Below are 24,505 nucleotides of genomic sequence, written 5' to 3'. Positions count from 1 at the left end.
TATAGTTCGCAGTTAAGAGGATTCCACTGTTCTCTTTTGGAACTAAAAAAGCACAATGTCAAGCTAAAGTGCAAGAGCTAGATATGAGTCGCCACCTGTGTGAATTGATTTGGATTCATGCTCTTTCAAAAGAGATAGGAATTGTTCAAGAATGACAATAGAAGTGCAGTAGTATCTAGTCCAGTCTTCCATGACAGAATTAAATTATTAAGGGAGACTACCATCAAATGATGTGCAGCTCAAAAAGAGGTATATTATGACAGCACGGGAAAGATCATTTTCATTTTTCAGAGAGCAAGGAAGGGAATGCTCAGTCCAAATGCTTCACAATGCGGTATAGTCCTTAAAAAAATAATTCTCTGAGAGAGTAAAGAATTTGGATCATGATCATCATAATAGGCATACTTTTCTTCTTTCATTTTTACATTTCTTTACCACTGAGGGGCAATATTCCTTATATCATCAATATTTTGTGTATATGTACACATTCTCATTCAAGTGAAAGTTGTTTGTTCTTGCTCATTATAATCTCTAATTTAGAACATCTCACTAGTTATTCGCGCACCATAGATCTAGTAGAGCAAAAAAAAGAGAAACAAAGAGAAAATAAGGTTTTTTCTGAACAAATTTGTGGCCAATCTTGTTTGACTAACATCTATGCATTCGCACCTCACATCACTTCACTAGATCAACTCTACAACTTTATCAAGGCATTGATAGACATCATCGCTCCATATCACTGAATTTCTACCACAAAATATAAAAAAGGGTCATTAATTCCTAGAAGTCGAGTTTTTGAAGTTCTAAATAAAACTAGAGAAGCCTGATGAAATTTGTTTGTTTGATGGTGAAGACTCGTGAAAATAAAACATTCAAGCAAGTTTCCCCGAATTTTTGACCAAAAGCCGGATAAAATGGATGACTTGAGGTGACGTGTATTGTATGCAAAAAAACTTGATGGGCCCTAAACGTTCCACAACAACATATGATCCATGTAGCATAAAACTGGAGAAAAATGGATAAAATTGAAAAAGAAATAAAGTTCCTCAATAAGAACATAAAATTTGCAAAGACAGACTAAAATGTTCCATAGAACCTATAAGTCCCACATTGATTTGATTCTAAGTAGGGAATAGATAAAATGGGTCTTAGGGGGGGAAAAAAACTTTTAAAGATAATATTTGGAAAGAAGTCTTAAAAACCTTGAAACATTTTGGAAATAAGCCTTAAAACCCGATAAAATTAATGGAAAAAATTGTTGAAAATACATTTTTTTCTATGTTTCTCATCTGAAATATATGCTATGGGCACAATCAACTCTCTATAACTCAAGTTCTCTAAGTTTCTAACCTAATCACAGTGAAATAGAAGCAAACAAAAAGCATGTTTCCCAACCAAGATCTTTTACCGCAGAAGGTATGGCTTAGTAGTTGCAGAATCGGAAAATCGTATCTTGGCGAAAAGAGAAACCCCAATCCAACAAAATGGAAGAAACAAATCCATAAATAGAATTCTTCTTAATCAAGCTCTTTACAAAAACTAAGGTCTCAAGACTTGCAGATGCAGAAGGCATAAGATTATGGAACCAAAAGAAAAAAGAAAAAAAAGAATAACAAGAACCAAATTCAAGAAAATGCTAACTTTCTCAAAAAAAAAAACCAAATGCAAGAGAACAAATCCACAAGAAACACTTTTTCATACAAGCTCTGCAATTGAATGCCCCTACACTTGTAGAAATGGAAGTAGAAGCTACATAAAAAAGTAGAAAAAACTAAAACCAATAGTGAATTGCAAGATATTCGAACCCACAAAAAGTTTTTTTTTTTTTTTTAAAATCAAGTTCTGCATTGTCAAAAGTTCCTAGAAGTTGCAAATGAAGTTGAGAAGAACCTAGACTAAATAATAATAACGATAACCCTCAAAATAAAGAACAAGAAAGAAGTAAATGAATCCATGAAAATAATTCTTCTCAATCAAGCTCAGCAATTCCAAAAACTAACGGCCAAGCATATGGAAAATGAGAAACTAGAAGATACACTGACAAGAAAAACCCTAGAACTAAGAAAAAGCAGTACCTGCTAAAATTTGGTAGAGAGAAAGATCAGAGATCTGCCATGAAAACACATAAACTCTCTCTCTCTCTCTCTCTCTCTCTCTCTCTCTCTCTCTCTCTCTCTCTCTCTCTCTCTCTCTCTCTCTCTCTCTCTCTCTCTCTCTCTCTCTCTCTCTCTCTCTCTCTCTCTCTCTCTCTCTCTCTCTCTCTCTCTCTCTCTCTCTCTCTCTCTCTCTCTCTCAAGCACTCACTTTCAAACACAAAAGCACTCACTCACTTTCAACATTGTTTGTATAACGTTAGGCGTGCTGGGCATTTCATAAGCAAGTAACATCTATTGCCCATTTTAACAGTGAGAAAGAGAGAGAAAAAAAAAACTAAAAATACCCAAATTGGGAGTCAACAGAGAGGTAAAAGGGGAGACAATAGTTGATGACATAGTAAAACATTTGGTGATGAGAGCCAGAACTTTAGAGTGAGGAGTCCCTTGAGCCTTGGGTATAGAAAATAGAGTTTTAGTTGAATCAAAGGCTTTAATTCATCAAAATTTCACTACATTAGACTCAAGATATACACTCCTATAGTTGAAGATTGAGAAGAGGTAGCACACCTCCATGTAATCATAATCACAAGGCAAGCAAAAATTATGATTTCGGTAGAATATTTTGTGTTGTTTTTCTTCTTTTTATTTTATTTTATTTTTTCTCCTATTTGTTGTAGTTGGTGTGACGATCAAGTTTTTCTTTCCTACAAAATGCAGGAAATTATCATTTGGAGTTAGTTCTCGAACCCCATAAAATAAAATGCTCACAATCGATCTTCCATTTCGCGTGACTTGTGCATTTCTCTGGTTTTAACTGCGTTTGTAATTAAAAGTCACATCTCGAACTTGCACGCTATCAACCACCTCCTACTAGTAATTATCTTGCAGCTTGGGTCCTTGATAGACGGCGACTCACCTACTCATTTGCGGCTATCATTCTCAAATTGTGACCTCAAAAATGAAATCCATGGACAAGAAAGAGATTGTAAACATAAGTAGCTGGCCCCCAAGGTATATTGCTCATTGATTGAAGGGTGCGGTTTGTATAGAGCCTAGGCTCTATATAATCAAATTATAGCCTACCTTCAAATAATGTCGAGAAATGTGGTTTCAACATTAGAAATGTTTGTGATAGCCTTACAAATATATTTTCATATTTTTTATTAAGTTTAAAACTTAAAAAATAGTATAGATCGACATATCTATGAAAATCTTGAAAATTGACAGCTTAAAAATATATTTCAAAATACACTATTTTCAAAACTTGAAATCCAATTTTTTCATATGCTCATGCATCTTGATGTTGAGATGATCAATTTGAAGATATTTAGATATCAAAACAATCTCTTCTAGTAAAATTTTTGAGACAGGCTCTAATTTGATTGTTTAGAGCCTCATCTCTATATAAACTTTCCCTTGAATGAATGACATTTAAGTGGTTGTATATGAATTTTTCCTAATGATATTGGAGTGCTTGTATATGAACTTTATGAGAGTCTTCCCCAATTCATGCAGGTTTTAAATGCTTTCTTTTCCTCATTAACTTCATCAACCGCAACTTAAATTGACAACAATGGGGCCATACTAAAGGCTTTTTCATCCTCATTAATTTACTCCTTGTAACAATTTAGTTCTTTGCATTATAAATGATAACTTGGAGTATATTCACCTCTCCCACTTTCCCACCATTACATCCAATGAAGTTTTTAAAACCCGGCGATCTTGATTGGAATTGCCAATCTAGATCGAGGAATCAGCCATGATCGAATCAGTTTCGGGAAGGTATTGAGCTCAGCTCAATTCCCCTCCAAAAATCTCATATATATATATATATATATATATATACTATATATATATATATATATATATATATATATATATATATATATATATATATAAAGATGGGATTAACCCATTAGTATATATGAACATATGAATTGAATCTGGGCCGATCTGACTATCACGGATATCCGGTAGTGCTTGAATTATTTTTTTCTTCAAAAATCCAATCACTTGAAAAGTTAGGTGTGTATTCTTCTCATCAAGACGCACCTAATAAAAATATAAAAAAAATTATTTGTGAAAAATAAAATGATCAAAATACCCCCTGAATTTTTTTTGAGGTATTTTGGTCAATTTATTTCATGTAAAATATTTGTTTGATATTTTTTAAAGATTCACCTATTTTTTATGAATATAAACCTAAAAGTTTAAGTGATTTGAATTTGTAAAAAAAAACTAAAATTCCAATGTGAAACGTTGGGCTTAAATGTTCATATGAGTTAGTAGACTAATCACATATTTTCCCTATATATATATATATATATATATACATATATATATATATATATATATATATATATATATATATAAAGCTTCTGTGAGCTAATGGGCTCACAAAAACATAAGAGCCTAGCATCTCCATATATATATATATATGGTGTGGTTTGTATAGAGCCTACCTTCAAATAGTGTTGAGAAATGCCGTTTTAATACTAGAAATCTTTTTGATAGCCTTAAAATATATTTTTATCTTTATTTATAAAGTTTAAAGCTTCAAAAATAGTGTAGATCGACGTATCTATGAAAACTCTCGTTACAAAACTTGAACTCTATTTTTTTCTCATGTCTATGCATCTTGATGTCGAGATGATCAATTTGAGGATATTTGGGCATCAAAACAAAATCTTCTATTGAAAGCTTTGAGGTAGGCTTAAATTTGATTGTTTAGAGCTCGGCCCAGAATCAATATGGGATGTTGGGCTTATATGTTCATATAAGGTAGTAGGTTAATTCTATCTTTTCCTATATATATATATATATATATATATATAAGTAATGATCATATAAGATATTCTCTACCCATGTGTGTAAGACCCTAAAAGATCACCATTAAAGTTGACACGAATCTCTAGAAAAGTTATCACATGGGTGTATGACTAGACTTTTCTATAAATCTATATATTTGAGGAATGATCCTATGAGACCCTCCCACACCCATGTGTGTAGGACCCCAAAAGATCACCTTTAAATTTAACACAGATATCTAGAACAGTCAAATCCCTCATCCATATGATAACTTTTATAGATATCTGTGCCAAATTTAATAGTGATCATTTGGGGTCCTACACACATGGGTGAAGGAGGGTCCTATAAGATCATTTCTCTATCTCTCTCTCTCTATATATATATATATATGGAAAAAGTTTATATAGAGCGGAGGCTCTAAACAATCAAATTTGAACCTACCCCAAAAATTTCACTAAAAGAGGTTGTTTTGATGCCCAAATATCTTCAAGTCGATCATCTCGACATCAAGATGCATGGTCATGAGAAAAAAAAAATGGATTTCAAGTTTTGGAAATAGTGTATTTTGCAACACATTTTTGGACTGTCAATTTTCAAGATTTTCAAGTTTTCATATATTTGTCGATCTATACTATTTTTTGAGCTTTAAACTTCATAAATAAATATGAAAATATATTTTAAAGATATCACAAAGATTTCCAATATTAAAACCACATTTATTGATACTATTTGAAAGTAGGCTCTAATTTGATTGTTTAGAGCCTAGGCTCTATACAAACCGCACCATATATATATATATAAAAGGAAAATATGAGATTAATCCACTAGCTCATATGAACATATGAGCCCAACATCCCAGATTGATTCTGGGCCGATCTGACGATCACATATGTCCGGTAGTTTTTGAATTTTAGTTTTTTTTTCTACAAATTTAAATCACTTGAAATTTTTAGCGTGTGTTCATAAAAAATAGGTGAATCTTTGAAAAATATCAAAAAAAATATTTTACATGAAATAAATTGACCAAACTACCCCGAAAAAGTTTTGGGGGGTATTTTAGTTATTTTTTTCTACGAATACCTATTTATATATATTTTTATTAAGTGTGCCTTGATAAGAAGAACACACACCTAAAATTTCAAGTGATTGGATATATAGAAAAAAAATACAATTCAAGCACTACCAGACATCCGTTATTGTCAGATCAACCCAGATTCAATATAGACCGTTGGGCTCATATGTTCATATAAGCTAATAGAATAATTTCATCTTTTCCCATATATATATATATATATATATATATATATATATATAAGCCCCTAAATTTTTAATTTCTAATTTTTTATATTTTTAGGATTTTCTAGATCACGGATGAGATAGAATTTAGCAACGGCTGCATGTGACTTGCGCAAAGGGCTTCTTGTCTGCGCAAACAGTCTTTTGCTGTATGTTTTGCACATCCTTGAGCATTGTAACAGAACTACGCCACAATCATGCAACTAGAGAGTTGCCAACAGCATGTTATAAGAGGTGTCCAAGCCTATAACATTTAATTAGGGGCTGAGTCCTCAGGTCATCCACCTCGCCATCTTGGTTAAAGCCTTGAATGGGTTTGAGATCATTGTGTCCCAGCATGCTTTACATCTATTTAAAGGAAGGAGGTTCACCGCGGACCCACAGTCCAACCGAACTTGGAAGTCCGAGTGCCATTAAGGCTACCGGATGCATATAAAGGCATATCACCTGGTCCCCGATTGCAAGTCCTGATCGATAGAGAACGACTAGGTCGGTTCATAGTTAGCAAATCGGCTATTAATCGCCTTTTTTTTCAAGAAATCAGAATTTTTAAAAAAAACGTTAAAAACGGCGTTTTTTTTGAAAAGTTTGTTAAAGAAACACGTTTTTTTTTTCCTAATAACGTTAAAAACGTGTTTTTTTGGAGAACGAATTAAACGGGCTTAAAAAAACATATTTTTACTGGCGTTTTTTTTAAAAGAGAAACAAAATTTTTCCTAATATGTGTAATTTAAAAAAAAACATATTATTTCCAAAAAAAAAAATCCTAAAATGGAAATTTTTATTCCCAAATGATTTATGTATTGTTAGGGTTTATTGTCCTAGGGTATATGCCAAAATCACGTTCTTCTTCTTCAAAACCTCATTTATAGATTGAAGGTATGAGTTTTTTTTTTTTCTTTTTAACTTAAACATGTCAATGCTCAGTAGTTATTTTGCAAATGAAATATTGTTTGCTTGTAAATTTATAGAGGAAATTATTGTGTATAGAAATAATATAGATGCAGAGTAAAGAAAACCATATCGATCCAAAAACCAGATTTCTGGATGAATAATATATGCATACATTAAATTTTTTTACTCCTACAAATTACAGAAATATACATTAATATATATATATAATCAGATTAAACCTTCAATATTTACGGCAACAAAAAAAAATCTTAAAATCAGCAAACCTAATTTCATGCTCCTGCAAATTTCATAATCGTCATGCTCTTGCAAATTTCAGAAAAAAACTCCATCTTCTTGCTCCTGCAAATTTCATAATCTTCATGCTCCTGCAAATTTCAGAAAAAAAACTTCATCTTCTTGCTCCTGCAATTACAGAGAAAAACCTTAAGAACCGCATTTCATTTTCTCTCTCTAACGGAAAACCCCGTTCCAATTTCTCTCACAGAGAAAACCCCCTTTCAATTTCTATTTCTTTTTCTCTCTCTAACGGAAAACTCCCTTTCAATTTCTATTTCTTTCTCTCTCTAACAGAAAACCCCCTTTCAATTTCTCTCTCTAACATAGAAACCCCCTCTCTCTCTAACATAGAAATCCCCTTTCATTTTCTAATCTTTTCAGCTCCAGCCCATCTTCCCCATTCAGCTCTAGGCATCTCCCTGCTTTTAATGGAGCAGCTATTCAGCTCCAGGCCTCTCTCTGTTCTCAATGAAGCAGCGATTACCCATGCTCTCCCTTTCAACTCCATCCCATCCTTCCCTCCCTTTCAGCTCCAGGCCTCTCCATGTTTTGAAGGAAGCAGATATTACCCATAGTCTTCAGGCGTCTCCTTATTTTCAGTGATATTTGTTTTCAATGAAAACAAGAATATAAAGTATAAAACCTTATTTTTAACCATAGTTATAAAATGACTAAACCATAGTTAAAGCATTTAATGGAAAAAAGAAAAATTGTGCCTTTTTTTTGGGTATGTTGATATTTGCTAAAGCATTTTAAGTAGATTTTGGGTATGTTGATATTTAAGTAGATTTGATATTTGTTGATATTTAATTATACCTTTTTTTTTTGGGTATGTTGATATTTAAGTATATTTGATATTTGTTGAAGTATTGAAAGTGAAAATTTATATGGTGTATGTTGGGTATGTTGATATTTAAGTAGATTTGATATTTGTAAAAAAACATTGTGCTTTTTTTTTGGTATGTTGATATTTAAGTAGATTTGACATTTGTTGAAGTATTTAATGTAAAAATTTATGTGGTGTACTTTTTTTGGGTTTTTTTTAAGTAGGTGTGATCTTTGTTGAATTATTTAATGTGAAAATTTGTATCGTGTTTTTTTTTTTTGGTATGTACTAAGTAGTGTGATGTTTGTTAAAACATTTAATGCAGATTTTCATATGGTGTATTTATCATGAACTTTTTTTTTTTTTTTTTTTATAACGAGCATGAACGCCTAACGTGTGTATACTTATTTATTATTATTTTTTATTGAAAACAGGAAAGAAGATACAATGGTTAGGTCAAAAGATCCATTTTGGAATTATTGTGAAGAAAAAGGACATAAATTGTATTATAATTTTTGCAGTGAAGGATTTTCTGCCAGAATAACAAGATTCAAATATCACTTGTCAAGAGAACAAGAGAATGATATAAAAGCTTGTCCTCAAGTACCAGATGATGTACAAGCTATAGCCGTTTTTGCGACACACGAGGTATCTTCTAAGCCTCCAAAGAAGAAGAACAAAATTACATCATATGTTCAAAATGTTGATCAATGTTTGATAAACTTAGGTACATCTACTGTCAGTTCATTATCAATACCCAATCATTTGTCAATATGATAAATACATGTATCAATTTTTGTCCTAGCTACACATTACCAAGTTATTCATATGTTAGCACTAAATTGGTACAAGAACTTAAGACAGATGTCGATGCATATGTAGCTTCAATAAAAAAGTCATGGGTTCAATCAGGATGTACTTTAATGTCAGATCTTTGGTCAGATATGAAAAACCGGTCATTCCTTAATGTTGCTGCATCTTGTCCAAAGGGATTAGTTTTTATAAATGCATTTGAGGTATCCGAGTATAGCATAACTGGATTATTTATTAGAAAGATTCTTGTTCAAATCATTGAGAAGTTAGGACCATAAAATATTGTTCATCTTGTGGCTGACAATTAAAGCTCCCAATTTTGGAATGATGCGACGCATGCAATCACTACATAGCGCATCTTATCAAGGTGCTTCGTTTGGGTGATGGTGAGGGGTAAACCATAAGATATTTATATGAAACAATGGAAAGGGCAAGGGGAGCACTAAAGATAAATTGTAATGACAATGAATCTAGGTATCTTGAATTGGTGAAGATATTATAAAATAGGCGAAATGAAAATATAATTCACCCCATTCATGTCGCTACCTCATTTCTTAATCCAACTTTAATATATAGTGGGTATGTTAAACTTGATAATCCTGAAGTGAAAGCTAATTTTACCTTGATTTCAAATTCAATGATCGAGGCAGAACAAAAAACTGTATTCTTTTCAGAGTTGTTGAAGTACCATACACGGGATTCAAATATATTTGATGGTGTTGCATTGGGATTATTATCAACAACTCATCCTCGTAAGTATCTTCTTGATTATCAATTTTTTGTATCTTATTGTATTATTATTATTATTTTAGAAAAATAAATTTTATCTTACTCTTAATTGTATCTTGAGTATGTGGCTAAAAAATTCCTATTATGTAGGAGTTTGGTGGGAAGTATACGGAGAAAGCATTCCATTAGTTCGAATGGTTGGCATTCGGATTTTGAGCCAACCATGCAGCTCATCAGCGTACAAAAGTAATTGGAGTGTTTTTTAGGCGACTCAAACCAAAAAAAGGAATAGATTGACACCAACTATGTTAACCGACTTGGTTTACATAAGAGTGAACTCGAAGATGATGATTGCATCATGTGAAAATGACATTCGAGATTGTAATGCAATTAATCTAGAACAACTTGGTTTATTGCTGGAAGAGGTTTTCGAAGAGGTGGAACATGACGACACCTTTCCAGATGATGATGATGATAATGATGCATGGCTACATGACTTGGGGATTACACCTTCCCAAACTCTTAACTTTTCTTTTGACTTTACCCTGCCTTATGCTTAATTTTGAATATTTCTAGTTAAATTAATTGACTTAATTATATCAGTCTAGTAAAGTTTTAATGAATGGATTAGTTATTGATGGCTTTGACATAATTTTTATTTTTTAGAATTTCAAAATTTCTAACATTTGAACTTATTCGATTTTTTGACTTCGATTATTTAGCCCAGTCCGATATATTGGTGATATCTTTACATGAAGTATTTTTTCTGTTCCGTATTTTTTATCCGATTTTTTCATCCGACCTTTTAAAATAAAAACGATTTTTTCCCGATTTTAAGGTAAGCCGATTTATTGAAAGTCCCTGACTTGCTAACTATGGGTCGGTTAGGTGGCTTTAAGAAGAACTAATATAACTAAAGAATGACATATAGTATTTTAATATTTTGATAGGGCTACTATTTTATCAAAATAAGTAAAACCTTACTTCAAAACTCATAAAAAATTATAGTTTTATTATGTTAAAACCTTCAAATTGATCATTTCGACTTTGACTATTATGATTGTAAAAAAATAAAATAAAAAATATAAACCCTAAAAATACTGTACATAACACATTTTCAAAGACGGTCTATTTTGCCCTAAAAATAAATGATCACGAATACATAAGATCTGCATATTTTTTGAACCTCAAATTTTATTACGAGGATGGAAAACTAATTTTCGGGGCCGTCATATAGATTTTCGATGCCCTAATGTTTTCCGGACGAGGAGTCTAGGTGAAGGTTTACTTTGTTTCTATAAAGCCCCGGCCTTATAGAAATTGCATTCTTTCAAAACTAAGCGCCGAGCAATTGCTCTCTCTCAGGTGTGCAATCGGAATAGACGTAACACATGCGATTTCATATTTACTTCGTTCTCCGCGAACTTCAAGCTTAAAGACCCGACAAACTCCCCAGCAAGAGCAGAACCTCTGTCTCTCTCTCTGGGTGCCATTGAAACGGGATGGGTGGAGGGAGAGGTGGACAGAAGCGTGGGCGCACGCACCGAAGGCAGTTCAAGCACAAAAGGGAAAACGTATGGGAGAGGAACCGCAGACCAGATGACAACCCTTCTTGGGAACCCTTTGCCACCCAAAACCCTGCCTTTGAAGACTATTACAAGGTCTTTCTCTTTCTACATTTCCATCACGGCATATGTTTACTTTCTTTTCTTTTCTGGGGGTAAATAAGTAGCTCAAGGTGTTGGTTTTGCCTCTACCTGCTGCTGTTTCGAAATATGGTACCTCCAACTGTTCTTCTTTTTGCTCAGTATGTATTTTTTATTTTTATTTTTATTTTTTTCTTTCTAAAGATCAATAGAATGGATCACAGAAGATACTATTTCTCAAATTTTATCTGCTTTCTACTAGCTGCTAAGGTGTGTAACTGTGTATTTGTACAGAAACCTTGGTTTCAATGGTTATGTAAAGATGATATGTGTCTTAAATTATTTGATATAGTTAATAATGGGGAAATATGAAAAATTGAAAATGACTGCCATTTTAATTGATGGCTGCAACTTCGTTAAAATTCACACTCCTCTTTTAGAAGGCAAGCATTTCATAGCAGGTTTTTTTGTTTGGGCCCTTTTTCATCTTTTTATTGCTTTACTTTCGTTCTTTGCAATAGAAATTCATCTGAAAATTTAAGCTTAGAGTGGCCCACGATATTCAAGTTCTGCAAGTTCGTGCACTGAAAGCAGCCTCATTTCAATTTAGAACCTGCTTTATGTCTCAATTGGGTACCAATCTATTTTTGAACTAGTTATGCAATTATTGTTATTTTGATAAAGTTCATTATTGAGGAGTGCTTTGGAAAATTTGTTTTTCTTGGACGGCCCCATTGCTCTCTCTATCCTGTGGATTGAAAAGTTATTCGAACATTTGTGGTGCTGGTAAACATGATATCATTATCAAGAAAATAACTTTTAGTGGGTAGTAATGTTATAAAGAATCATTCCAATTTCAGCCAATCATATGAACAAGGCTAAGCAGGTTAAAGCATTTTCATTGAGCCATGATTTATGGAGTAGAAGAAGTACTTATTCAGAATTCAGTGATTAAGATCATGAGATGATAAGAGAGATTCTTATATTCAGATCCACTACCCTGATGCATAATTTCTTTCACTATGAGATAAAATGCTTTTGTTCGCCATGGAAGGCCCAAAAAGGTGTGATGAATGAATATATAAAATGGCAAGCGGCTATCCCACTTTTGTCATACTCGTGTCATGCTGCTCTAAACCCCTCATATCTGCCATCATGACCAAGCTGTCACTGTTTCTCATGACCCCTCACTCTCTAGACTTGTTAGGGTTTTTGAGTAAGCTCCTGCCAAAGTGTATATGAATTATCCACAATGGAGGATTGCACCCCGAAGCTTCCAGTTTGCTCTTGATAGTTTGCCACAGTGACCATACGAAACTCATAAACTTTGATATTGTTAAACTCTTCCTTGACAAGCGGCCAGGATATGGAGGACCGGAGTTTCTTTACAGTTGCATCACCAATGATTCTCGTACGTTAAAAAGTGCCCTATTGTGCTTCTTCCACTATTTTTTGAAGATTGATATTAGGGAGGCCTTTTAGAGCTTGGGAAGGGCTTGGTAGATGTTATGTCTGACCACTTGTGGCCGAAATGCCAGACATCGGCAATAACCAAGAAATGCTAAATGATGTGAATAATGAGTCTCATACGTTCCCAGAAAATACATAATGGAAACTTCATTGTCGTCCCTAGTATTTGTGTTGGATCCTTATAGAGTGTATTATAAATTTGATTTTGAGTAAATTGTTACTTATAAAAGAAAATAAGTAACTTGTAGCTGGTGTGGGTTTTCAACTTGTTTGCACTTTTATGATTGTGAGGCATATTAAACAAGCAACCATGAAAATGACATTAAAGTAAGTTTCTTAATTAGGCATCAGCTTTCGTAAGAGTAATAAGGGCTGCAAGACCATTGGAATTGCTATGGGAGGGTTTGATATTGGTAGGATACGGCTTTGGCATGGGGAGTGGCTGCTTCCATGGGGGGCATGGAAGATGCCCCTTCCACTTTTTAGTGCTATTCTGTAAGCCGGGAAGCGGCAACCTCCAAAATTGCATAGCAATTCCCGTAATCAAACACAGGACGTGCTATAGTTTCTTGAGACAGCAGCTTCCACAGCTGCTGCCTCCAGAAATCAAATGTTCCCTACGTGTACAAAACATTTCCGGAATTATTTGATTGCAATTTTTAAAATTCTTGGTAATGATGTTTCTACCCATTGGAAGTGGCACATGTACAACAAACTTGGAAATGATTTGACGATAAATTTTGAAGTTTTTGAGTGTATTGATGGTGAGAACTACAGCATTTAGTGGTACTAATTTGATATGATTTCTGAGATTTTTAGTTTGGTGCAAGTGAAACTTAATTTCTTTGTTTTTTTGTTTGAGAGAAAGTTAACATTGTATTGCTGGGGAGAATGATTACATGGATGTGAGAGTCCATGTTCAACCGACAAGAGATACTCCACTGACAAGAGATGCTCAACCGACAAGAGATGCTCCACATGTTGGAACATTGGTAGTGTCTCTTTTGAGGGCACAATATTGCTGTAACATTGTGTGATCCATTTGAGTTGTTTTTTGTGGTGATGAGAGTGCCTTGAACATGATGATGAAGGAAGAAAAAGGAAAAAGAAGTATTCTAATCTAGGTTGAACAACAAAGGCTGCAATTTAACAAGATCAATCTTAGACTAAGAATGAACATCCCATCTTTCTTAATTAACACTCCATTCCATCATGAGAACCCCATATTCCAGAAGTATTTTACAAAAAAGTGATGAGATCCTTTATCTTATCACTGAATTCCCATAATTTTCAGAGCTTTCATCCGTCATTTATTTACTATACTGAGTCTCTGCACTCCCTAGATAGTTGCATAGAAGTTAGTCTCTGCACTCCCTAAATAGTTGAATATAAGTTATGGTTTGATGTAACTCCCTGCTAGTCATAGGTATAATTTTTCTTCATTTGTGATATTTTTGCTAGAATAATGATTTCGTTCTGAAACTACTTCTACTGGGCAGAACTATGGTTTGTAATCTATCCATCTCTGCAACTACCCACGCCTCATTATCTACAACACCTCTTAGGCCATCTAGAAGTCCTTTATTCTAATGACAATGTCTACCCTTTCATTTTTTTTATATCCCAGTATCAGATTTTACTCCTCTTTAAACATGATTTCACCAACGCCTTTGACCCGCTGAGCAAGTTTACTGTAAAACTGGTCTTTGTTTGCCACAGACCATACAGGTGGAGTCATCTTCCTCACATGTGGACATGACCATCTCAAAGGAGAACTGATGAAAGCTAAGATACAAAGTGGAATGTTTGAACAAGTAGTAATGTCACATTCGAATAATCCTTGCAATTTATTTGAGTTTGTCCTTTTATGTGCCCCATTTTTGTATTATGGAGAACTGATGAAATCTAAGATACAAAGTGGAATGTTTGAACAAGTAGTAATGTCACATTCGAATAATCCTTGCAATTTATTTGAGTTTGTCCTTTTATGTTCCCCATTTTTATATTATGGTAAGCATTCTTTCATGAGCTATCTCTCAAAAAAAGGAAGAGAAAATCTATCTTGAACTATTCCAGTTTCAAAATCTTGTTCAATGTTCAAGAAGACGGAAACGGCCGCCTAGGCAGCCACCCAGCACAGGTGAGCCACTATGTAGGGGACTTGTTAGGGGTGGGGGGTGGCGTGGGGTGACATGTGTGGGATGTGGGGTTGTCAATTATGGAATCTAATTGCTTATAAACTAAAATTTACATGTTTAAAAATATAAAACTGTAAAATTGCCAAATTTTGACATTCATTAAGCAAAAATACAAAGGCACATAACTTTAAACTGTAAAATTGCCCTAAACTTTGACATAAATGTACATCCATAAGCATTTCAAACATTACTTCAAACATGAAAGTTTAAACGCTCAAGTGTTCAATTTCATCACGTTCCCCTTCCAAAAAAAAAACCAACACATTGTAGAGTTCCAAAATCCGAATTTCCAACATTCAAACATGAGCACATGATTTTAAACTAAAAGGGGCCCAATTGGATATTTTGTTTTTCTAATGGATTTGGGTATGTCCTATGCTTGCACCCCGGATGAATTTGTTTTCAAGTAGAACCATAAGAAGACATTGTGATTCCGTGAATATGAGTATTTGACAACTGACAACTCAAGAGTCAGCACTCAAGATAACCTAAAGTATAGAAATGCTCAATTTAGTCAAACTTAGCCAACATAATTTAGTATGAGAAATGAGTTTTCAGTTTACATATTGAAAACATAGCCAAATATATTACATTTAGTATGAGTAATATTGTCAAATTTATTATTACAAATTGAAAATATAGCAAAAAAAATGCGAACATATAGTAATATTTTATATTCTTGCATTATAAATTATAAATAAAAGAAAAACAATACATAAACATATATCATGAATATTCGAGTTTGTCTTATAAATTATAAGCATAACCAAAACATAACCAAAAAGTATAGAGTAAAAATATATTATAAATAAATTTGCATCATACAATGGAAATAAATCCAAACATAGAAAAAAGTACATTATAATTTTTTTAATCTTGCCTTAAAAGCTAGACACAAAGCCAAACATATCCACACAATATATTATAGAATTTTTATTTTACACTATGATGTAGAAACATAGCCGAACAGACCTAAACATGTTATAATCACAAAAGTAGCGAGCAAATCCTGAAAAAAAAAAAAAAAAACTCAAGAAGTTTCACCATAAATGTGATGCGAAAATTCAAATATAGACACAAGAAAATTACTTAAAAAAAAACTTAATACAATACTCATAAAAAAATGAATTCCTAAACATAAACATTTAAATTTATAGACCTTTTAAAACCCAATCGAAGTAGGCTTCAATCATTTACTTTGGAGGCCAAAACCTCTGTTTTGAAACCTTTTTGGCCTCCAAAAAGACCCTTGTCGATGCCTTTCAATTTCACAAAAAATTGAAAATTTGAGTTTTAAGTCAATTTTCAAAAAAATTTCAATTCAAGATAAAAAAGGTGTTTTTGGGAAGAAAATCTCTCTCACTAGGGTTTTGGAAGTCAACAACCCCCGATAACCTATATCCCCCCTTTTCAAGGGGGAAGTTACTAAAAAGTCCTTTTGGGCTCTTGTCAATTTTTATTTTAACTTAAAAGCCCTTTTTGGCGCAGCCTATTCTCGGCCCGCCAAAAGGGCTTGGGGCGAGCTCCTGGGCTTGGAGCTGGGTGCATGCCCAGGTGGCTGGGTGGGCGAGTTACCTACCCTAGCTTACTGCCATGCCCAAGGTGTTGGCATCTTGGGTGGGCGAGTTACCCACTCTTGGCTTCAGTGGGAGTAAAAGAGTGATATGACTAGGATCTTGACGCACGTAGACCAAGAGTATGGAATCTAGATTAAGTCATGAGGAGGATTTATATATGGGAGCCAAGGGTTAAATCTTAGTTAGAGTCGGTTGTTATGTTTGTGCCTCATGATTGAGTGATGGGCTAGGGCAATACGATATATGTATGAGCTTGATAAAAAAAGCACGGTACATGAAGTTTAGGGTTAATAGAGGGCATTGGCCTAAATATTTGACTCTTATAACCTTCTCGTAACATGTACATATACAATAGCAATGCATGGGAAACCACTCTTCCAGGGATCCACTGGTTAGTGCTCTGTAAATGTGCCAAGAGAGGAACCCCGACATCATGTGTGTGCATGTCCTCTAAGGGGTGCACTTGAAATCTAGTTATACTTGGGGATTCAGAGTCGCACATCAGTTTGACTCTGATAGGCTGAGATCATAAACCCCTGATTGTACGCTGTGGGTCATGGGTCTATTGGGTTATATTAAGAAGGTGGCTTTGGATTTTGGGTCGAGCTTAGTGGAGTGTTCGGTTTCATAATTCAAGTCAAAGGATCCTAATCTCCTTTGTAAATGTTTTTAATCAATACCAAAATGATTTCGTTTGATGGAAAATCATTAAAATGATTTTTATGGATTTATGAGAATTTTATAGTTTTTTCTCGGCAAGAAAATCCTTTTTTAGAATTGTTTGAAAGAAATGACAAACAAAAGCAGTCCCCTGGGACCCACATGGGACACCAAATGGCTAATGGGTGTCCACATGTTGGCTTGGGGGGTCCCACTTCCCCCCCACTTGGAGATGATGTGGGGGTGACGTCCACCCCACCTAGGGATCCCAATTCCTTCGTTGGTTTGTTCATTTAATTGAAGTGTGTCAAATTAAGATATTTTATAAAATATTGAGTTTTTGAAATATTTACTTTGGCACGTATTTAATGCTTAAAGCAAGAGGTTTGTGCATAGGTGTGGAGGATTCTAAAGGGGTATAGGTTTTGTAATTACAAGCCTAACCCTAAGGGTATATGGTAAATGTGGAATTAACCACTTAGCTTATGTGGCACGAATCCATTAGCCCCACATGCTCTTATGAAAGAGAGGGAACTTTTGAGATTTGCTTTTTGCTGGAAATTTGATAAATTACCGTAAGGGTATACCGTCCATCTTGGTTTTAGCTTTATTAAATGTAGAGAGCATAGGTATTTTGATAACAATGGAAATTGAAGTGAATTAAAGGGAGGATAAAGGTGTTTAAATCCTGACCACACATCTTGATGACATGATGGTGGATAGTGGCTTAAGTTCATGGGTAGATGACATAGAGGGCCAAGATTAATCCATCTAGAAGCATCTCCACGCTTGAGGGTTAAAAAGTTATAAAACCCGGTTGAGCTTTATTTTCTCACATATGAGTTCACTTCACCAATTTTCCTCCAAAAGTGGCATGCACCTCTCTCTCTTCTCCCATAGAGTGGCATTTCCAAGCTAGTGTTCTTCTTCGTTTCTCTCTCTAAGATCCTCCTTCATGTTAAGGTGAGAGAAAAACTTCAGTGAAGGTCTCACTCATACCACTCCATTAATGGTGACCCAAAGCGCAAATTCAAGTCATGGATGATTTAGTCTTCAAGCCTTCAACAATTGAGTAAGATCATTTCTATTTCCATTGATTCCTTAGATTCTCTTTGCTGTAAATTCTCATTTACAGCTACATTTCTTCATCCTTTGATTAGATCTTCAATCCCGTGAATGTGATCCCTCTTGATCCATATAGTTGAAGGCTTCAACCATGCACATTTTGACATAGTTTTCATTGAGCTTTCTTCCTTCAATTTTGAAGTATTTTTAGCTGATATTTCCTTGAGATTTTTGTGATCTTATCAGTCACTAAACCTTCTTCTTGATCTTTTGAATTGTTGATTTTATAAGAAGAGACTATGTCGAAATTTTGCCGAAATTTTGTGAGCCAAATTGTGAACTCAATCGAACTGGTTTTGTGTTTTAAGAGCCTGGTTTTCTCTCACGGTTTTATCACTTGATTTGAACTTTTAGATCTCTACAAAACCTTCCATGTTTTAATGTGTATCAGTAGATGCTTGGCTTCCCGCTTTGTCAGATGATAAATTGGTCCGATTTTGAGATATGCTATCGCATGTCATCCAATGACACATAGTTAAGACCCAAGGCCGTAAATGGGGTACTCGAGAGCTCTGATTGGCTTTCCATGGTCATGCTGCATTACGCACTTAAGCATATGTATGTTGTTGTGATGAGTTTTATGAAGTCCATTGGTGTATAATTTTTATTTGTAAGTTTGAGTGGTGCTAAACTTTCAAAAGCGCATTATACATCTGTAGTTTGATGGTTTCCCTTTGTAACTTGTTTCTTTCATATGCAAGGGACCTTAATAGAGTTGTATCCTCTTATTTGAATGTATTTGGATGTCAATAGCTCACTGTAGTTGCAGTGACCTTGTTGTAATTTGAATTTTTGAGCTGTAATAAAATTTCAAGGTGTATCGGCTTGGTTTTTAACTACTTTGTAGTCCAAGTCAAGATCATTGGTTTCTGTACACTCTCACAGGGCTGCATAGCCCTAGGGCGGAACGCTGAGGCCTGCTTGCCACCCAAGTGCTTAGGCAGGCAATTTTTTTAACATTGATCTTGTTGATTTTGGAACTAGCATCTAACACGGTATAACTTTACTTATAACAGGAGCAGAAGATAGTGCCTGAAGGAGAATGGGAAGAATTCATGAGCATGCTTCGAAAACCATTGCCAGCTGCATTTAGAATCAACTCAAGGTAATGCGTCCTGCTGGTCTTGTTCTGTACTATATGCTTAGCTCTAAGCCTTGGGCTAAGAGTTTGATGTTGCGATTACAAATTTGATTATTATCACGGTGCAGAGGATGCAAATTCCATTGTGGAGGGCTTCACTTATTCATGATAAAAATTGTTTTGTTTCCATTTTATTTTCTCTTTTTTATTGGATATGTCATGGGGACTAAAATGCATTTTAATTTCTCCTAATATCTCCATTTTTTACATCATACAAAATGATTAACTACCAAATGAAAAAAAAGAAGAAAGATGTTACATGATGATGAAATGGTTCCCCTTTGAATGCTGTATACATCTTGAGGTGTCCCTTTGTCACGTGTATTGTTAATAACCAAAAGATAATGAAGGATATTGAGCAACCATGTCTAGTGATTATTTTTTTGTCCGGTGACCTACTAGAGTTAAGAGTCTTGCATCATATACATACATATATGTACTTACGTACATGGATTGAAATTCTATCCACCTGTGTTCTTGATTTTTACCCATTTTATGGTAATATTTTTTAAAGACATGCACACACTGATGAACTGATGGAAGAAAATGCCTTATTTGATGGGCATTTAGCTGTAATGTGTCTCTGCAGACCCTCCGTGGGCATTCGAAATGCCATTTCATTTCTTTATGTTTTATAGGTTTCCTTTCTTTCTATTAGCTACTATAGCTGGTATATTCTTAAATGTACCCGACTTTGTAGCCAATCTTACTATTTTTTAGGTTTTTTGTTTATTACTTTATTTTCCATTATTGATTCCTCTCTGCACTATCTTTGTTGTTATAATTTGTGTCAGATACTTATAGTGCACTATCTCTGCACTATCTTTTCATGTTAACTCAGGACCTGATAGGAATATAACTGTAGATGTCTTGTTGTGGCAATCAGCCACCCTGACTACTTATGCTTTGAGCCCCTTTCTGTGTCAAACACAATTTCTTGTGGCAGTGTTTTATTGTTTACCTTTTCTCTGTTCACTTGCTATTCTTTTCTTGTGAAAAGCATTTGTGGATCTTTGTGACCGTAATACAAAGAATATATAACTATCTACTCTGTTCCATCTGACAGTGGTCAATTTTTCCGAGACATCCGCTATCAGCTGGAGAATGACATCATGAAGTCCCTTGATACTGAGGTATATCAATTTGTACTGTATCCCCTCTTCTGTCAATGAACGTGTTATCTAATAGTACTTGTCTTTGTCATGTTTACAGATTATGGATGATAATGCAGAAGAGGCTATTAGACCTTTACCTTGGTATCCAGAGAACCTGGCTTGGCAACTTAATTTTTCTCGTATGCAGTTAAGGAAAAATCAGACCCTTGAGAGGTATGTGTGCTATCTTTTCCATGGATTTATTTTATAAATAGAAGCACAATTCGGAACTCTCTTGCCCTTCTTAAAGATTCTGTGTACATCTGGGTTTTTTGACACATCTGAATAAGTCCACATTGAATTTTGTTGCATGAGGTCAAGAGGGCTTACCCCTTGTTGCAAATGAAAATGAATTTGCTTTTTTCTTTTTTAAATGCATATGGCTATCTGTTGGGTTTTCCTAAACTGCATTAAAATTAATTTGTAAATTGGTTTATGTTGGTGCCATTTTTCCTTTTGCCTAATGGCGAGCCCTAAACCAAAACCCACCGAAATCCTCTGGTAAAAGAAATCTAAAACCCACTCACACAAGAACTTGAGAGAAGCGAGATGGTATCTCTGAGTCAATAAAAAGGGAGAAAATTGGTGTCTCTGAGAAATCTAAACACCACTCAGTTTTTCCATTTGCTTGCCCTGGGCTTGCAGAGAACAAGTACAAAAGAGGCCAATTGTCCATTTCCTTGCCTCAGTACCTTGCCTTTTCAAACCTTGAGTCATCAGAAACATGAATTGGAACACTTATGCTAAACTTGCACACTTTTTGAAGTCCATTCAATGTCATCAAGTTTATGAAAAACCTCACTTTTCCACTCGTTATACCTCTTATGTGAGACCTCATTATCATTTTTTTGTTAGAAAGCGATTATCTGGCAGGCATTGATAGAGAGAACCTGAAACAAGCAATCTGCCAGGCATATAAAGGCCCCAAATAAACACAAATACATGCTCATAATTTCCTCAGTGGAATTAAAAAGAACCAACAAAAAATTACCTAAGCACAAATATCATCAAAGTATCATAAAAAAGACAAGAAATCAGAAGCCCATAGACGAAATTTAATTAAAAACAAAAAAAAAAGCAACTATAAAGAAAGCTTTTGAAAGAAAATGAAGTAGCATTTTGCCATGGCTAAGAACAACTACGTTTAGGTCTCTTTGAGTTTCACCTTGGAGCTTCACTAGGTCCCGTACTAATATAGCTGGAAGTTCCATTAAAAATATGTTTCCTGCTATCAAAGCCTTTGGATACTTGATCAAAATGGCGAAACTAGGGGTTTATAGAACTCTTTTTCCAGTTCGTTCATTCCCTTTTCGGAAAATTAGGGTTTTGCTGAATGACCCTCTTTATCAGCGTAGGAATTTGGGGATTTTCTTTTACCCAATAGGAGGGATTTCATTCGGTTCAAAGGATTTGCAAAGTATGATTGCGATATTATCTAGTTAACAACCTTGAAGAGAAGCGGGATCCTCTATCACAAGATCAGCTGGCCTTGAAAAAGAAATGGACTTGCAAATTGCTTCTTAAGAGGAGAGAGGTCATAGATACAAAGAGGTGCGGAGGCCACATGATCCTCTCCTTTCCTCTTATTAAGGTCCTTGCATTCTCTAGTTGAAGGTTTTGTTCTGCTAGAATGATGACCTTGGGTATTTTGGGCAAGAGAGGAGAGAGAGTTTGAATTGCCATCTGTTAAGGGGTTTACAGAGGGGTCAGAGTGATAGAAGGTGAGCAGGAGCTTGACCATTGGGATACACAGAGGCTATTGCAGAGATCTGGGGTTTCAGTAGGGGCAAGATCATAATTGTTGGGATGCGGAACCAGGCCTGAGCAAGAGTGGGAGCGGGATGGGGATCAGGGTTGGGGGCTAGGGGATTGTAAAGTGCTAGAAGCTCCGTATTGTTGGGAGCCCCATTCATACAATGCATATGTTTGCGATCTATGCCCCCAAATGTTAGGGATCAAAATCCCAACCTTCTAGGGATCTTGATAACAATATTTTTGGGATCCCTATCCCTTTGGGGATCTTGCTTACAACTATATATATCCTTTAAAGTAGGGATTGCTTTCTTTGTAGCTAATAAGCAATTGTATTAAAAGTATAGCTGCATTGCTAGCTGGCTACAAATTAAGAAAATCATCAGTTTGGCTGTTATCTTGGTATTTAAAGTTGGGATTGACATTCCTAAAAGTAGGAATCAGGATCCCTAATAGTGGGATCGAGATCCCAAAATTTAAAAATGGGGATCCTTTGAAGATCCTTTTCCCGGATTGCTGGGCAGAATTGCCATCTATGTTGGGAGATCCTAGCAACCATGGACAAGAGAGTGGAGGGACCTGAGAGATGAAGAGCTCATGACATAGGGTTTCAAACTCATCCATCAACTCCATCGCTCTTTTGCACCTCGTTCATCTCCCTCTCTACCCTCCCTCTTTATCTCTCCTCCTTTTCTCTCTCCTCCTTTTCTCTCTCCTGGTGTAGCCAGGAATGGAGGGAGGGAGGGGGTTTCTTGAGATATTAGCTGTTGAGTATTGGCTGAAGATGAGTTCCTTTTGGAGATAAAAAACAGAGGGTAAGACCTCCCCGCATTTTTTTTTTTTTTTTAATTTGTTGTTTGGCACTTAATTTGCAATGTGAGCTTTCATTTAACATGAGCATCCCACATGCCACAAACTTAATGTTTTAGTTTGAAATTTTTGCAAACAAACTTATTGCCAAAATGCCCCCAAACCATGGTTGGGGTGGAATTGCATTCCTGACACACCCTTATCATTGAAATGCTTGTATTCATTATTTAATTTTCCAGATATGGAGTGTATATTTCTGTGAGGTGGGTTTCATTCATTCCTGTTTGTTTAATCAGATACCATATTAATCTCTGCATGGCTAGGATTCTGGTTAATACTGAATGACTATTGAATGCAACTGTAATATACTTCAAAATGAAACGTTAAGTACCTGCTAATTGGTCCTTGAAGGAATTTACCTCTTGATTCTTCCTCATAGTTGGGGTAAGCATTTATGTGGTCTCAATCCAGTTGTACACATCATGATTGCCTTTTATGCAGATTCCAACATGAAAAAATCTGAGTGCAAAGTTAAGCCCTTTTTTCACAATTGCATACATTCACTTCTTGTGAAAGGGACTGTGAGTGGGTGCAAAGGATGGAGTTTAGGTTTGGTTAGGAGAGGGTAGACAAACCCCTCTTAACATTTAGAACATCTAGCATTGGGCCCAAATGTAGGAATGCTAACCCTGATTGTTCAAAGTATGGTCTCTGTCTCTTAAGTCCTTGTTTCCCAGTTTTTTGAGCTAGAAAACCAAGAAAACTAATAAATTTGAAGGGTAACATCCTTTATGCTCAAGAGCATCCCATCTGTATCACATTTTGTCCTTTACTAAGTTAACTTTTGGACCAAGAAAACGAGGCAGCTTTGATTCTTGTTGGATAAAATGAGACCTTCAGTTATGAGACACTTGAGTCAAAGATTGGTCCCAGAAAAGTATTCAGAAATGCCAAGTTCAGTAGGATAAAGTGCAGAAATGGGCCATTGGACAGCCCTGAGAGTGGATCATCCAACCAAGATCAATTTTTTGAGCCACCAAGAACATGTTGAGTAGTTATCTTTTGGTAAAAATATAGATTGGTGTTCTTTTAGTTTTTCTCAGCTTATTATGTACTGTTGATATAAAAGTATACTCATCTTTTAGAATGCTTTTTATATCCATTTATGGTAAATATTTATTATTTCAGTGTATTGTCATGCATCTTTTTTGTT

The 24,505-nt window shown here is 34.9% G+C and overlaps 1 protein-coding gene and 1 long non-coding RNA gene across 3 annotated transcripts in view; one reads left to right on the top strand and one right to left on the bottom strand.

Moving 5' to 3' along the window:
- Window positions 1-6,551: 6,551 nt before the first annotated feature.
- On the bottom strand, window positions 6,552-7,996 carry LOC110007953 (uncharacterized). The gene is made up of 2 exons (XR_002282330.2): window positions 7,379-7,996; window positions 6,552-6,667 (listed from the first exon to the last, which is right to left on the bottom strand). It is a non-coding gene; the product is annotated as an uncharacterized LOC110007953 (long non-coding RNA).
- The window catches only part of LOC18423173 (uncharacterized), a 57,722-nt gene continuing 40,240 nt past the window's right edge, over window positions 7,024-24,505 (top strand). For both annotated transcript variants that reach the window (XM_088863687.1, XM_006827781.4), the window contains exons 1-7: window positions 7,024-7,079; window positions 8,652-8,865; window positions 9,705-9,782; window positions 9,910-11,420; window positions 19,452-19,540; window positions 20,643-20,709; window positions 20,789-20,904. In XM_088863687.1, the coding sequence (XP_088719813.1) occupies window positions 11,262-11,420; window positions 19,452-19,540; window positions 20,643-20,709; window positions 20,789-20,904 (431 nt within the window). In that variant the 5' untranslated portion in view covers window positions 7,024-7,079; window positions 8,652-8,865; window positions 9,705-9,782; window positions 9,910-11,261. The remainder of the gene's footprint in view (window positions 7,080-8,651; window positions 8,866-9,704; window positions 9,783-9,909; window positions 11,421-19,451; window positions 19,541-20,642; window positions 20,710-20,788; window positions 20,905-24,505) is intronic.

This window comes from Amborella trichopoda, chromosome 4 (assembly GCF_054954075.1).
Source record: "Amborella trichopoda isolate Santa Cruz 75 chromosome 4, AtrichopodaSantaCruz75HAP2 v2.0, whole genome shotgun sequence".
NCBI lineage: Eukaryota > Viridiplantae > Streptophyta > Magnoliopsida > Amborellales > Amborellaceae > Amborella > Amborella trichopoda.
The sequence above is the reverse complement of the archived record's forward strand: the minus strand, read 5'-3'. Positions and strand labels throughout refer to the sequence as shown.